The sequence below is a fragment of the Mauremys reevesii genome, linkage group 2 (assembly GCF_016161935.1).
Source record: "Mauremys reevesii isolate NIE-2019 linkage group 2, ASM1616193v1, whole genome shotgun sequence".
In the NCBI taxonomy this organism is placed as follows: domain Eukaryota; kingdom Metazoa; phylum Chordata; order Testudines; family Geoemydidae; genus Mauremys; species Mauremys reevesii.
This window is the reverse complement of record NC_052624.1, coordinates 129,154,872-129,170,529: the sequence shown is the minus strand read 5'-3', so window position 1 is coordinate 129,170,529 and position 15,658 is coordinate 129,154,872. Positions and strand designations below refer to the sequence as shown.

The window sequence follows — 15,658 nt, the reverse complement described above, 5'->3', positions numbered from 1 at the left end:
GTCACAGATCAGTTTTAATTCTTCTGCCTCTGAGGTATGTAGTGTAATAAATTATTCTGTTTCCGCACATTTGTATTTCCTTCCAATGTGTGTGATTCATGTCTTCCTCTCACTTGTCCCTTTCTGGATGAACTAATTATATTAAATACTCATCTCTTTTTGGAAACTGAGTTATGGTTGTCAACCCGCATTTTAGATTATCAGCCCCTAATCTCGGGCTACGATATCTGTCTTTAAAATATATATATATATAAAAATTAAAAACACAGTAGGAGAAGGTGGGGACAATTTTATGTACTTTTGTATTTTCTTTTCTGATTTTCAGGAAGTGTTTCTGCTATGGATTCCTTGGTTCACTTTTGTTTATATGTTGTAGGGAAGCTGATGTTGTCTTGAAGTATCTAAAGCAGCAATGCAGTGCAAAGAAGATCGGTGTTGTTGGATTTTGCTGGGGTGGAATTGTCGTACATCACCTGATGATGAAATATCCTGAGTTAAAGGCAGGTGTGTCTGTCTATGGTAAGTGCAGAATGCATGGGAATGCAATCAGGCTCACTTACATATGTGTAATAGTTCCAACTAAGGTGGCCAAGAGTGCTTTCTTTCATCTTGAGTTGAAAGAAGTTGTGACATTTCCTTTCAGGTATGGACCTACATTTCTCCTTATGCTCTATCCCAAAAGCTGAGTTCAGCTGAGTTAGCCTTGCTAACAGTCCCAGATTATAATTCTTTGGCTATTTCCAATAGAATTTTCTTCCTCCATTGATCCAAAGGAGCCCACAGGATAACTTGCAAATCTTATTAATTCAGATATTCAGTCTTTTGCTTGAGGTGTTAGTTCAAAGGGGATTTAGTCTCTTGAGTCTCTCAAAGGGTTTTTTAGCTGTGTTCTAAATTGTGTGATTTTAAAGCTGATGTACACCTAGTATTTGGTGCAGAAACATTTGAATAATGAAACAGAAATGAATATTGCTGAAGCAAAGAGAAACTTTGTGTTTGAATATACAGTTCATCTTGGAAGCTGTATCACTACATTTTAAACACTTTTTTTTATTTTTCCCCCCCCCAGGAATAATCAGGGACTCTGATGACAGATACAATTTACTGAAGCCTACATTTTTCATTTTTGGTGAAAAAGATGAAGTCATTCCTCTTGACCAAGTAAGTTGCTTTTTTAAATGAAACCTCTGTTGATAAGTATTATTTTCTTTTTTGGACTTGAACCCATCCCGTCAGTCTTGGAAGCTGAAACACAGAACAACCTGGTGGTAGTGCATGAAAACCAGAGAGTGAGAGAAGAAAATGGAAATTGACTAGCTTTGTTTCATTGTCTAAGCTGAGTGAAGAACTAAGAAAACAAATCAGAAAATGGCATTTTAAAAGTTTTGCCCTTTTCCCTTCCGAATTGGTATTAGTAAAACAGGTAACAGCTTTTTCCAAAATCTCACCCCTCTCTTGAGATGTCATAGCATTTTTGATCCTTTGGAGTTGCTAAGGCTGTCACCTTGCTGTAATCGGGAATGGGGCATTCTCTGAGCAGACTCGCTGGCTATGGAACTCACATCCCACCTTGGTTCACAAAAGCATGGATTTAGGCAACCCTCATGACACTGAAAGACTCAGCTGTTTTCCCAAGCTTTCCCTAGGGATGGAGGTATTGAATAGGGACTGAGATGGGGACAGCGGGATGAAGGCTGTTTGGTGACAATGATTGGTTTTTGTAGATGTATTTGACATTTGTGTTCTGTGGACCCCTGCCTCATTTACTACACATAGCTTCGGTAGTGACTGATGCAGTATTCTTCCCCAGCCTCATGTACTGAAAGAGACTGAGGCCTTGTGGAAAAAATAGTATGTGATCATCTAATTAAAAACTATATTATGATGCATATGTACAAGGGGGCAGTGTTACTGTTGCATGGGCAACCTTAAATCTGGCATTTCCTAGCTTTTGAGTGCTTCACTTTCAAAGTATGGTTATTTGAATGTAAGGGTGTTCGTATGGAAATAGCAAGACTTTTTAAAAAAGAAAAAGAAAATTATCTCTTGTGCAACTATTTTCTAGACAGCTATAGCCTGTCCAGCACTATTTGAGTGCTTAATAAGGCAATGAGCCATTGCCTCATTCCATACATTATTTTCATATATCATGTGGAAGGAGGCATGACGCCTTCAGAACCTTGCATGCTTCCATACACATCTATACATTATAAAGGGAATTCTGCTCATTCTGCTTCCCCAGGCATGTGCAACTCCAGCAGTGGTTCTCAACCTTTCCAGACTACTGTACCCCTTTCAGGAGTCTGGTTTGTCTTGTGTACCCCCAAGTTCCACCTCACTTAAAAACAACTTGCTTACAAAATCAGACATACAAGTACAGAAGTGTCACAGCACACTATGACTGAAAATGTGCATACTTTCTCATTTTTACCATATCATTGTAAAATAAATTGATTGAAATATAAATATCGTACTTACATTTCAGTGCGATACCTGAGCCTGTTTTTCACTTGTGAGCCTTGTCCTTGTGGGAGGCAGTGACATGTCTGTTCACTCTCCCAGTCATTGCAGTGGTCCCAGATGAATTTGCATAAATTCCAGCTCAAATCATGTCCGTCCCCCCCACCCCCCCAAAGAAAAAGTCAGTTAATCTAAAAATGTCCTCTCCACTTGAGTTTGCCTTTATACTTTTGTGGCATGGTATGTGCTTGTTGATATCTGGTTTCAGGGTATCGAATGTAAGAAATCAACTGAGTTTCTCCACTAATATCCATGGACTCATCAAACTGAAGGGCAAAGGCTTTTGCCATTTTAAGTTTCTCTACAAGTTGAGAGACAGTATCCTCAGCCATGTCTTCTATTCTGTGACACAGTGTCATTTGATAAGGGTACTTTCTTGAGAGTATTGTCTGCTTTTTTATCAAGCATGTTTCCTACAGGTGCCACAGTGGCAGGCAGAATCAGATCATGTGCAGTTGTGTATGGCTTCTTTGCTTTTGCTACAAGAAGGGAGACAGCATATGAAGCTTTTAATGCTTTTGTAGAAATAGTTGAAGTTTTTTTTAATTTTAAGCTGGCCAGTCTGGAACTCAGAAAGCTTTTCTTGAAAATATTCTACTGGTTTACTCACGTGCACAGAGTGTTTTGTCTTCAAATGTCATTGCAAATGCGCCAGCTTCATACTGTTATTTGATAGTTTTAGTTTATCCTATAATACAAACCAGTGTGCATGCACAAAGTACATTTTCTAAAAGCCTTCAAAATTAAAACTGGTTTTCATAGAACTACTGACATTCGTATTGGTGATTTTAGGAATTGAGTCACTGCCAAATTTCCCATTTCTACCACCTTCTGCTGAGCTACTCAAAAAAAAGTCTCAAATGTTTCTCCCTGATCTCAGTTGCACTTGCTTCATACTAAAAGTTGGCTGCAATGTTTTTGCCTAAAGTTTTCAGTATCGTTCACTCACAAGTTGTCAGATGTGCCAAACTGCAGCCCATCATTATAAACGTCTGTAGAAAACCCTTTAGAATAAGGATCTAACAGTGGCCATACTTGGTCAGATCAATAGTCCATCTAGCCCAGTATCCTGTCTTCCAATAGGTGCCAATGCCAGATGCTTCAGAGGGAATGAATAGAACAGGCAATCATCCAGTCATCCATTCTGAGCTTCTGGAAGTCAGAGGCTAGAGACACCTAGAGCATGGGGCTGCATCCTAACCATCTTGGCTAATAGCCATTGATGGTATCGTCCATGAACTTATCTAATTCTTTTTTTGAAGCCTGTTATAATTTTGGCCTTACAACATTCCCTGCCAACGAGTTCCATAGGTTGACTGTGCGTTGTGTGAAGAAGTCCTTCTTTTTGTTGTATTAAACCTGCTGCCTATTAATTTCATTGGGTGACCCCTGGTTCTCGTGTTATGTGAAGGAGTAAATACCATATCCTTATTCACTTTTTCCGCACCATTCATGATTTTATAGGCCTCAATCATATCCTCCTTAAGGCGTCTCTTTTCCAAGCTGAAAAGTCCCAGTCTTTTTAATCTTTCTTCATATTGAAGTTTTCCATATCCTTAATCATTTTTGTTCGCCTTCTCTGTACCTTTTCCAATTCTAATACATCTTTTTTGAGATGGGATGACCAGAACCGCTCACAGTATTCAACGTGTGAGCGTACCATTGATTTATATAGTGGCATTATGATATTATCTATCCCTTTCCTAATGGTTCCTAACATCCAAAATGTTCAGGGGAACTATCCAAAATGACTCCAAGATCTCTTTCTTGAGTGGTAACAGCTAATTTAGAGCCCATCATTTTGTATGTATAGTTGGGATTATGTTTTACAATGTGCACTACTTTGGATTTATCAACATTGAATTTCATCAGCCATTTTGTGGCCCAGTCACCCAATTTTATGAGATCCCTTTGTAACTCTTAGTTAAGTCCAAAGCTGACTGCTATCTTGAGTAATTTTGTATCATCTGCAAATTTTGCCACCTCACTGTTTACCCCTTTTTCCAGATCATTTATGAATATATAGAACAGCACTGGTCCCAGTACAGATCCCTGGGGAACACCAGTATTTATCTTTCAATTCTGAAAACTGACCATTTATTCCTAATCTTTGTTTCGTCTCTTTTAACTAGTTACTGATCCATGAGAGGACCTTCCCTCTTATCACATGGCAGCTTACTTGGCTTAAGAGCCAGATGAGGGACTTTGTCAAAGGCTTTCTGAAAGTCCAAGTACATGGTATTCACTGGATCCCCCTTGTCCACATGTTTGTTGACCTTGTCAAAGAATTCTGATAGATTGGTGAGGCATGATATCCCTTTACAAAAGCCATGTTGACTTTTCCTCAGCAAATGGTGTTCATCTATGTGTCTGATAATTCTGTTCTTTACTAGAGTTTCAACCACTTTGCTTGGTACTGAAGTTAGGCTTACCAGCCTGTAATTGCCAGAATCGACTATGAGCCTTTTTAAAAAATTGGTGTTATATTAGTTATCATCCAGTCATCTAGTACAGGAGCTGATTTAAGTGATAGGTTACTGTAAGGTTTCTCAAGTCTCCTCTGGGGCACCCCCTTCGGTGGCAGTGGGAACTTGGTGCTTGTGCCAAGTGGGGCAGTTAGTCATCCTGGTTTGTGGCCAAGCTCTGGGTATGTGCTAGCTCTGGCCTCCTGGATGGGTGCTGGGCCAGTAAGAAGTCTGTGGTTCTGGGCTCCTGGCTGAGGCGATAAATACCCAAGGGCTGAGGCCTTCTGGGCATGGGCTGAGTAAACAGTCAACAGTTCAGGCCCCTTGAGTGTGGGCTGAGCAATAACCAGGCAATGGCTCAGGCCCCTTGGCCTAGGGGTTAGCAGCTGGACGAGCGCAGAGTATGGAGCAGGGTAAGGGGACCTGGGCCCACCTTGCTCCCCTGGGTCCAAGCCCAGGGTCCTTGAAGTGATGGGTGATCCTGTTGCTGGGTTGGTGGGGAAATGTGAGGTTGCTGCTTCACCTCCTGGCAACACAACAGGCCCAGTGTCTCCTTTCCCTGGCCTGTTTCCTACTGGTGTTTGCTTGAGTTGCTCCATGGTCTCTGGGGCCTGGTTCCCTGTCTGCGCGCTGGATGTCTCTCTCTGCGTGTCTGGTCTGGATGCCTTGCCTTTTCCCCAGGCTGGCTTCCGAGCATCGTTGCCTGCCTCAGCTGGTTGTGAGCTCTGTGGGTGTTTCAGCTTCCTGGAAAGGACATCTGGTTCCTTCCCTCATCTAGCCCCCACTGCACTGCCAGGCCCTGCCCTTATACTTTTTGTCCCGCCCCCACACTTCCTGCAAGAGGGAAGGAGCGGGGTTAGCTGTGTCCAACAGAGTGAATTAATGCCCTCGGTGTGGGAATAAGGCCACTCCACCTCATTACAGTTACATACCACACTTAGTAGTTCTGCAATTTTCATGAATGAAAATGCTTCTGCAGCTTTAACTTTAAACATTGGTACATATCCCACCTGTAACAAATAACAATATGTGATCTTTGCATTAACTCCTCAGAGGCTGTTAGACTTGTCAGTATGTTTTGTATATATGACCGCATGCCTGCATGAGCCGCACTGAGAACGCCACACTTGGGACAGAGTGCAAGAAATAGGGCAGACAATCCCCCCGAATGGTGGTTTAGTCTATATTTAGATTCACTAAGCCAGTAACAAAAGAGCTTCTGTAGCACCACACTGGTTAATAACAAACCAAGAAGCCTTTAAGCATTCCAGCCCCTGGCTCCTATCTAGGCAAACAAGTCCAATATAGTGAGAGGTTACTGAAAACCTGATTCACTATATGTGAAGGACCAGACACTCAGCCCGAGGGCAGTATGAGTCTCAGATCTTACCCAATAATCACGTTGATGACAGTTTTTTTTAGCAACTAAAAACTAAAGGTTTAATAATATAAAAAGAAAGAAAAGAAAGAAAGTTATTGATTGGCTAAAGGATAATATTACATACAAGTGATTTTCACTGTTCATAGGTCAGGATCATAGCAGTGATGGAATAAACGGGTAGATTGTAAAAGTCTCTCTGGAATCAATTCAGAGGGTTATAGTCTAATAGGCAGTTCAGGTGTAGAGTCTGTTAGAGTTTTTCCATGAGAATTCCAGGATAATCCAGGTAATTACCTGGAGATCTTGGTCCTATGGCTTAGCCTTAGACTTTCCCAGCTTAATGTTTAAGCAGACCTGAGATGACAGGATCAGGCCCAAGGCTTCTCTTTTATAGCTCACTAGCACGTTGACAAGCCTCCTCACAGAAATTGCCACAGCACGACCTTCCCCTGAGGAAGAATAGGCAATGCAGATAGTTTATTGACATTTGCTTTTAAATTAATTTTCTATTTTCTATGTATACACAGGTAATTTAGTTACACTATAAGACAACAGACGGTCACTCATTATAACACAGATAATTAAGCTGAAGACAATGTAGATAATATTATTAGTTTCCTGTAGTATCTTGCATCTTTGACCTTAAGGTTAACTGAACCATTTGCATACATAATGTCAGGCAATAAAGACATGAAAGGGAATTAGCTAATTTGGTTACATTGTTAAACTTCTAAAAGAATATTGGTAAACACAGACAAATACACTTAGTATCTACCCTTGATTTCTATACCTACAAATGAATGGGTTAATGATTGTTGGTCTAGTACATCTCTTTGAAGTTCACATATAAGTAAATTGTCTTGATTACAATTGTAATGTTGCCTGCTAAATTGTTATTGGACATACACAGGTTGGCTGATCTGTCAGTGTCACAGTATAATTTTATAGAGTCCTATTTCAAAGATAGCTTCTCCTCTAGTTAAAAGAACCTGTATAAAGAGGTTGACCTGATTGTGAGATTAGTAGAGAAGGGATCAGGGGAGGGATACATCATGTCTTTCAAGGAGTCAAATATTAGGCAAGATGAGAACTGGCAAGATACACTAGGTTAAATCAATATCACTTACAGAAGAATGTTCTGTGTTACAGGTCACCTTACTGGAGCAGAAGCTGAAACAACACTGCAAAGTTGATTACAGAGTTAAAACTTACCCTGGGCAAACTCATGGTTTTGTACATCGCAGGAGAGAAGATATTAATCCTCAAGATAAACCTTACATTGAGGAAGCAAGAAAGGACATGATCAGCTGGCTAAATAAATATATTTAACAGAAGCATACAGCCAGACCTGCAAAACAAAACACTTAGTATACTGTGACAATCATTTGATTAAATTATATTTTTAGTGGGAAAGCATTTTCTGTAATTATTTTAGGGATAAATATTTGATAAATTATATTTTAGGGAAAACACATATTAATAGAAATCTGACAAAGAACATTGCAGAGACTTTTTGACACTAAAATGAATTGTACTTTTCTTTTGTAATTATTAACATGATTTCAAGTTGAATTCTTTTAAATGATTCTCAGATTTAATTTAGCTTAATATTGTTATAATGTGCTGGGAAAAGTTCTCCAAGTTCCTTGAGGTTTATCCTCTTAACATTTTTGGTTAGTTACAATTAACTGTGCATTGTGGCCCCAATTCAGCAAAGTATTTTTTTAAACATGTGCTTAAATCACCAATTCTTTGCTGAATCCAAGCCTGAGAGATTAGAGTTGTTTGACCTGTACTCTCATGACCAATTTGGATTTCCTAAATGTCATCAGTGGAGTAAATTTCCCCCCAAATTTGGGGGGTGGACAGGGCAACAACAAAGAACTGCTTTCTCAGATGACCCGTGGTCTTTCCTTTCTCCATGAGACTCCTGGCTGCCACTTGGCCTACATTTACCCCAGGTTAGGAATTTTCAATGATAATGATAATGTAGTGCAAGTATGGGGACTTCTTACTGTGGAAATTGCATACTATGGTTGCTATTAAACAAGAAACTTTTACTGTATCATCTTATCTACCTTATTGTAATTTGATGCACTGTTTTCCATTTCTGGCATGTGATATCATGGTGGAAAAAAAAAACTTAGTAAAATTGAAGGATTTCTTCCTAATGGCAGCCTCTGAGTATAAACATACAGCATCAAATAATTCTGTGTTAATATTGTTGTATCATTTCAAAATAATAAAGAAAACTAATTCTGTATTGTTTGTTCTAGTTTTTCTTTCCTTTTTCCCCTTCCTGCTTTCCAGTTTTTTCCTTTTTAAAACTGAGTGCTGCAAAGAGATCCATTTGCATGGACCATACCTCAGTCATTTCAAGAGCAACAGACCCCCTTGCAGGATCAGTGCCTCATACTGTGTATTTTTATTTATTATTTCGATTACAGTAGCATCTAGGGGGCGAGTGAGAATAGCACAATGTAGTAGAAAGAAAGAGTCTGAAGCATGGGCCTGGTGCAAGGCCTGAGGCCTGAACCAAAGTCAGCAGAAGTTATGCTATGAGCAATAGTCAGGCCCTGTCAAAAGCAGAGGATTGCCTTCAAGCCAGTGTCTGGTACAGGAACTTGGTACCAATATTGCTAGCATTACTAAAACACACTGAATATGTAAACACATTCCAACAGGCCAGCACAAGAACACCCCCAACCTAGCACACAATAAAATTATTTGAGAAAAGTGATGATTAGTGATATTTTGTCTGAACCATTAGGAGTGAAAGTACACAGACTTGTGGTAAACAGGAATGTTTTGTCTGAAACATCAGGAGGAAAGTACAAGGGGAGGTAACAAACATGTCATGAAATGCATAAGGTGATGCATAAGCTGTTTATACTAGATGGTTTGTCTCAGTCTATAAATGTCGGAATACCTTGCCTTAACCCTTCGTCCAGCCTGGGGGCAGCGGAAGGTCCCGCCACTGACTGAGCTGCGTCCATTGCCATGGGCATACATGTCTTAGTAGCCTTGTAGAGTCTGCCAGGTGCTATTACTGTGCTTCGTCATCAATAAACCTGGCCGGGTGCCTTCGCTACTAAACCAGGTCTTGTGGTCATTGGGCAGTTCGATTGAGGTCTGCTGTGCCAACTGTCTGCGCAGAACTAGGACAGCACACAAAGAACACATGCACACAGCCAGACATCTGATGACATTGATGACCTCCGACTACTGAAATGGTATTGTGCTATTTACGCTTCATATTTAGACAGACACTCCCTGCCCCAAAGGGTATGTCTACACTACAGCTGGCAGAGTGCCTCCCAGCCCAGGTAGATAGACATGCACTAGATCTATTCAAGCTACAGAACTAAAAATAGCAGTGTGAATGTTGTGGCACAAGTGGTAGCATGAGCTAGCCACCCAAACTTGGACCTAGGGGGTTGGGTAGGCTTGTACTTGGGTGGCTAGTCTGATCTGCTGCCTGTGCTGCAACATCCACTGATATTTTTAGCATGCTAGCTCAAGCAGAGCTGGGGTGTTTCTGTCTACCCAGGCTGGGAGGCATGCTCCCAGTTGCAATGGAGACACACCCAAAGAGTTTACAGTCCAAATAAACAAGACAGACAAAGAATAGGGGAAAGGGCTATCAGTATATGTGTATATATATCAGCCTTTTTCTCACTATTCTGGGTTGTCTCTCACAAAGCCTTGATGGTGGCAAGCAGCAAACTCCTCCAGTTGCTGTTACCACTCAGGCCTGGTCTAGACTAGCCTGTTATTTTGGAATTAGCTGAGTTATTTTGAAAAAAAAAAAAAATTCCGTCCACATGACCAAACGGTTTTTTTCGATTTAAAGGGCTCTTTAATTTGATTTCTGTACCCCTCTTTGGCAAGTGGAGTAGTGCTTAAATTGAGATTGCAATTCTGGGTTAAAGGTATTGATGCAATTTGACGTTATTGGCCTCCGGGAGCTATCCCAGAATGCTCCCTTGTGACTTCTCTGGACAACACTCTTAACTCCAATGCACTAGCCAGGTGGGCAGGAAAACCCCGGGAACTTTTAAATTTCATTTCCTGTTTGGTCACCAGCAGCACAGGTGATCATCAGCATAGTCCACCATCACAGGCAACCATGCAGAGTCCACCATCACAAGAGATCACACAGTCCCAGATTCGCAGACGAGCTCCAGCATGGTCCAAACGGGAGGTACTGGATCTCATCACATGCTGGGGAGATGAGTCTGTTATGGCAGAACTAAGTTCCAAAAAAAGGCCCTCCTTTTATATGGCAAACCCACCAGGCATTGCTTGCTGTGGGAAAGGGGGCGCAGCAGTTTGAAAGCATTGAAATGAATGTAGAAGAAGCAGAACGCCGCGTGCTGCTAGATGAATTCTGTTGCCCGGCCGTGTGTGATGGCTTACTCATACAAAAGTGCCCCCTTTGTTCTCTGCAATGTATGTTTTAAAATACTACCCTCCCTTTTTCTCCTCCCACAGGTGCAAATGTTTCAACATGGCTCCTATCTACTCCGTCCCAGAGGCTGGTCCAGATTAGAAGGTGGAAAAAACTAACTCAGGAGGACATGTTTGCTGAGCTCATGCATCCTCCCGCACTGATAGGGCCCAGCTGAATGCACGGCGGAAACAATTGCAGAGTCCCATAAAGCATTACAGGAACATGAAGAGAGGAGGGAGGTGTGCGATGAGAGCAGGCAAGATGCTACGGTCAAGCTCATGGGGGAGCAAACTGACATGCTCCACTGTGTGGTGGATCTCATGCGGGAAAGGCAGCAAGACCACAGACTTCCGCTGCAGCCCCTGTATAATCAAACTCCCTCCTCCCCAAGTTCCATAGCCTCCTAACCCAGATGCCCAAGAACACGAGAGGGGAGGCTACAGGGACTCACACACTCAACCCCAGAGGATCACCCAAGCACCAGAAAGCTGGCATATGTGAACTTTTGATTTGGTTTCTGGACTTGTCCTTCCCTCCTCCACCACCCCCGTAATCCCCCTCTCCCCTGCAGTCTACCTTCTAATTTCTCTCAATGCATTGTGCCATAAATAATAAAGAACAATTTTTAAACAATTTTGACTTTATTTCCTTTCATATATATAGGGTGTGGGTAAATTCAAGAGAAACAAACACAACTGTCACACCGTACACTAGCCACTCATGAAACTGGCTTTCAAAGCTTCTCTGATGCGCAGCACGCCCTGCTGTGCTCTTCTAATAGCCCTGTTGTCTGGCTGTGTGAAATTGGCAGCCAGGCGAGTTGCCTCAACCTCCCACCCCGCTATAAAAGTCTCCCCCTTACTCTCACAGATATTGTGGAGCACACAACAAGCAGCAATTACAATTGGAATATCGGTTGTGCTGAGATCTAACCAAATCAGTAAACTGTGCCAGCACGCTTTCAAACGTCCAAAAGCTCACTCCACCACTATTCTGCACTTGCTCAGCCTATAGTTGAACTGTTCCTTACTACTGTCCAGGGTGCCTGTGTATGGCTTCATAAGCCATGGCATTAAGGGGTAGGCTGGGTCCCTGAGGATAACTACAGGCATCTCAACATCCCCGACAGTAATTTTCTGGTCTGGGAAGTAAGTCCCTTCCTGCAGCTGTTCAAACAGACCAGAGTTCCTGAAGATGCGAGCGTCATGCACCTTTCCCAGCCATCCCACATTGATGTCAATGAAACGTCTCTTGTGATCCACCAGTGCTTGCAGCACCATGGAAAAGTACCCATTGCGGTTTATGTACTGGCTGCCACGGTGTGCCGGGGCCAAAATGGGGATATACGTTCCGTCTATCACCCCATTGCAGTTAGGAAATCCCAGCGCATTAAAGCCATCCACAGTGGTGTGAACATTTCCCAAAGTCACTACCCTTGATAGCAGCTGTTCAATGATTGCGTTGGGTACTTGCAGCACAGCAGCCCCTACAGTAGATTTGCCCACTCCAAACTGATTCCCAACTGACCGGTAGCTGTCAGGCATTGCAAGCTTTCACAGTGCTATGGCCACTCGCTTCTCAACTGTGAGAGCTGCTCTCATTTTGGTGTCTTTGCGCTTCAGGGCAGGGGACAGCAAGTCACAAAGTTCCATGAAAGTGGCCCTACACATATGAAAGTTTTGCAGCCACTGGGAATCATCTCAGACCTGCAACACTATGCAATCCCACCAGTCTGTGCTTGTTTCCCGGGCCCAGAATTGGCGTTCCATGGCATTAACCTGGCCCAATGCCACCATGATCTCCCAATAGACACATGCTGTGCATCTAGGAACGTCTGTGTCCATGTCCTCATCAGATAGTAATCGCACTGTCATCGCTTCCTCGCCCGGTTTTGCAAGTACTGAACATACTGCTGGATAATGCGTGAGGTATTTACAACGGTCAAAACTGCAGCAGAGATCTGAGCGGGCTCCATGTTTGCCACGCAATGGCGCCTGCACGGGTAATCTTTGAAAAAGGGCGCAAAATGAGCTGTTCAGTTCAAGATGGCCAATAAAAGGCAGTAAATGGTTGTCTGCCACTTTCTCCAGTGGCAATGGCCAAGAAACGGCAGGAAATTGTTGCCTTCTGTAGCTTCCAGGGGAGCCCAGGACAGACAACATGGAAAAAGCGGCAGAAGCTGTGCGGCTCTGTTCACGATGGCTGAGAAACAGCAGGAAATGGTTAGATGAAAGAGTAGATAGAAAGAGGAGAGGACATTCGAAGTGGATTCAACATACCAAGAGACAGGTGGTGCACCGTGCTGCACCGTCTGCTGGCAGCATGCTATCTGCCGTAGCTTTCACGGAGGGAGGAGCGAGTGACGGTACACACCCAGAAAAACCCGCAAGAATGTTTTTGCCCCATCATGCACTGGGAGCTTAACCCACAATTCCAATGGGCAGCAGAGACTGCGGGAACTGTGGGATAGCTACCACAGTGCAGCGCTCTGCCATTTGATACTAGCCTCGGTACTGTGGATGCGCTCCGCCAAATTCACACGCTTTAGTGGGGACACATTACATCGAATGTATGAACTCGATTCTGGAAATTCAAATAAAATAACTTCAAATTAATTTCATACTGTAGACGTACCCTCACTACCGGTGTGCCCTCTAATTTTTCCCACCCATGTGTGGAATTAATTTTGTTATGTGCACCAACATGAAGGTGATGTGTGGTACACATCACCTCCATATTGGTGCACATAACAAAATTCATATGGTGGGAGTGGGGCAGAGGGGTTTGAAATGTGGGAGGAGGCTCAGGGCTGGGGGCCAAGGGTTGGAGTGCAGGGGTATGAGGGCTCCAGCTGGGGATGAGAGGTTTGGGGAGCAAGCTTCCCCAGGGCTATGGCAGGGAGAGAGGACTCCCCCCACCTCTCTCTCCCCACAGCAGCACCTGGGGCCACTGGTTGCGGTAGGTCCAGGGCTGGGGTTGGGTCCAGGGGAGGGGCAGATACCATCCGGGCAGATTTCTGCAGCTCCTCTGTGGCCCTTAATAGGCTGCTGCATGGCTGCACAGCTCATAGGGAATTTAGCTCAGTACACCTGCATGTGGAGCCCCATGCCCAGTTAAATTGCATGAATGCTCTCAGAGCTACTCATGAATCACACAGAGGAAGGCACCAGTCAAATCCTGCCAGCTCCCAGCCTTGTACCTCAGGAATACACCATCTTGCACTGCTCAAGACCCTTTCTTGAGCAATGCAAGTTTATTAATTGATTCACCACTTCATCAGTGGAAAGTGGATATACATCAGCCTTTGTAAACCAGAGCAGATTTACCAAGCACTTCAGGCAAACGCTACATATTACAAGAAGTTTATTGATTACAAAAGATAAATTTCAAGTGATAGGCAAAAAAGTCAGAGTGGTTACCAAAATAAAATATAAGCATGGAGTCTAAACTCTCAACCCTATTAGATGGGGTAACATCTAGATTAAGCAGTTTTTCTCACCCCACCTGCTACTGCCGTTTGGTTATAGTCTTTCATAGGCAGCTTTTCTCTCTTAGCGTGGGGACCAGTCTCTTCAGCTCCAGCATTCTTGTTGCTTTCAGCATAAGTGGGGGAGAAGAGAAAGGACCAAGTCTGTGCCCCCTGTGTTCTGTTTTATATGCTTAGTCCATGTGCTTGGAGAACATAAGTCAAGGAATGTCTGGTGGGCATTGCTGAGTCCCCAGGCAAGGCTAAGCAACTTTCCTGGTGTGGCCTTGTGCAAGTGAATTATTGAATTGTAACTCCCTTGCTGGACAATGGCTGTTGATGGTTGTTCAACACCCACTCTGGCATTGGTTACCCCCCGGTTATTATCTTTGGGGAGTTAGTATCTGGGCGCTTTCCAAACCCACAGCATATTTTAGTGGCAACCATACAACACAATTATCATAACTTCATATGCATTAATGATATACAAATTTAGATGGAACAGTGGGTTTCTGCAGTTCATAACCTTTCCCATGATACCTCACATGACATGCTTTATATGCAATATCACAATTATATACAAATGATGAATATGTGGGTTACAGGGTGCTCCCCCAGGGTGTAGTGTGTCACAGTGTCTTTCTTTCAAGCCCTATTTTCTTTCATCCTAATTGGAAAGGCGGGAGGGCGGGACTTGAAGAGACCAAGTCTCTTGCATGAGGTAGGGGCCTTGGAAGCAAGGAGGAGTTTGAGTTTGATGTGCTACCACCGTTGAGAAAAGCCAGTGAAGTTGGTAAGAGAACCTACCTCCTCAGTTGCCCCTCCCCTGTTTGCTCAGAGGCATTTTCTACTTACTGCTGGTGTGTGCCAGGGGACCCTTCCCACTGTGAGAATTGTGGCCCGGGCCTCTCCCCAAGTCTTCAGATAATTTTCACTGCCTTTTCATACATGGGAAATGGTACAATCTATGTATAGTGTCATAGTGCATCTGTATGTGGTACAGTGAGGATTGATGGACACCACTTCCACACATTTTTATCCAGGAGGGAAATAGATATATCTCTATTAGTCTTATTTCGCCTTCAGTTACTCTAGTGTAAATCAGGAGCGTCTCTCCTCAATTCAACAGTTACACCAAGTAAATAAAAGAAAAATCAGGCCATATATTTAGAAAAATAGTGTATGGATTGTACACTGTATTACAGAACATGTTAATCTTGTGACTAAGCCAAAAATTAAACCTAGAACCAGCACAGCCTTTGTTTAAGATGAAAAGGTAAGATAACTGAATACACACCCGGTTAAGTCCCGCGGATAATATTATGATTCATTAACTAAGATCTGGCAATACAAGTCCAGGGTCAGGACGAATG

General features: G+C 42.9%; 1 protein-coding gene across 4 annotated transcripts in view; it reads left to right on the top strand.

The window, feature by feature from the left end:
• Positions 1-8,627, top strand: part of LOC120396659 (carboxymethylenebutenolidase homolog) — a 28,595-nt gene extending 19,968 nt beyond the window's left edge. For all 4 annotated transcript variants that reach the window (XM_039521684.1, XM_039521683.1, XM_039521681.1 and 1 more), the window contains exons 4-6: positions 377-519; positions 1,070-1,161; positions 7,516-8,627. In XM_039521684.1, the coding sequence (XP_039377618.1) occupies positions 377-519; positions 1,070-1,161; positions 7,516-7,695 (415 nt within the window). In that variant the 3' untranslated portion in view covers positions 7,696-8,627. The remainder of the gene's footprint in view (positions 1-376; positions 520-1,069; positions 1,162-7,515) is intronic.
• Positions 8,628-15,658: the final 7,031 nt, after the last annotated feature.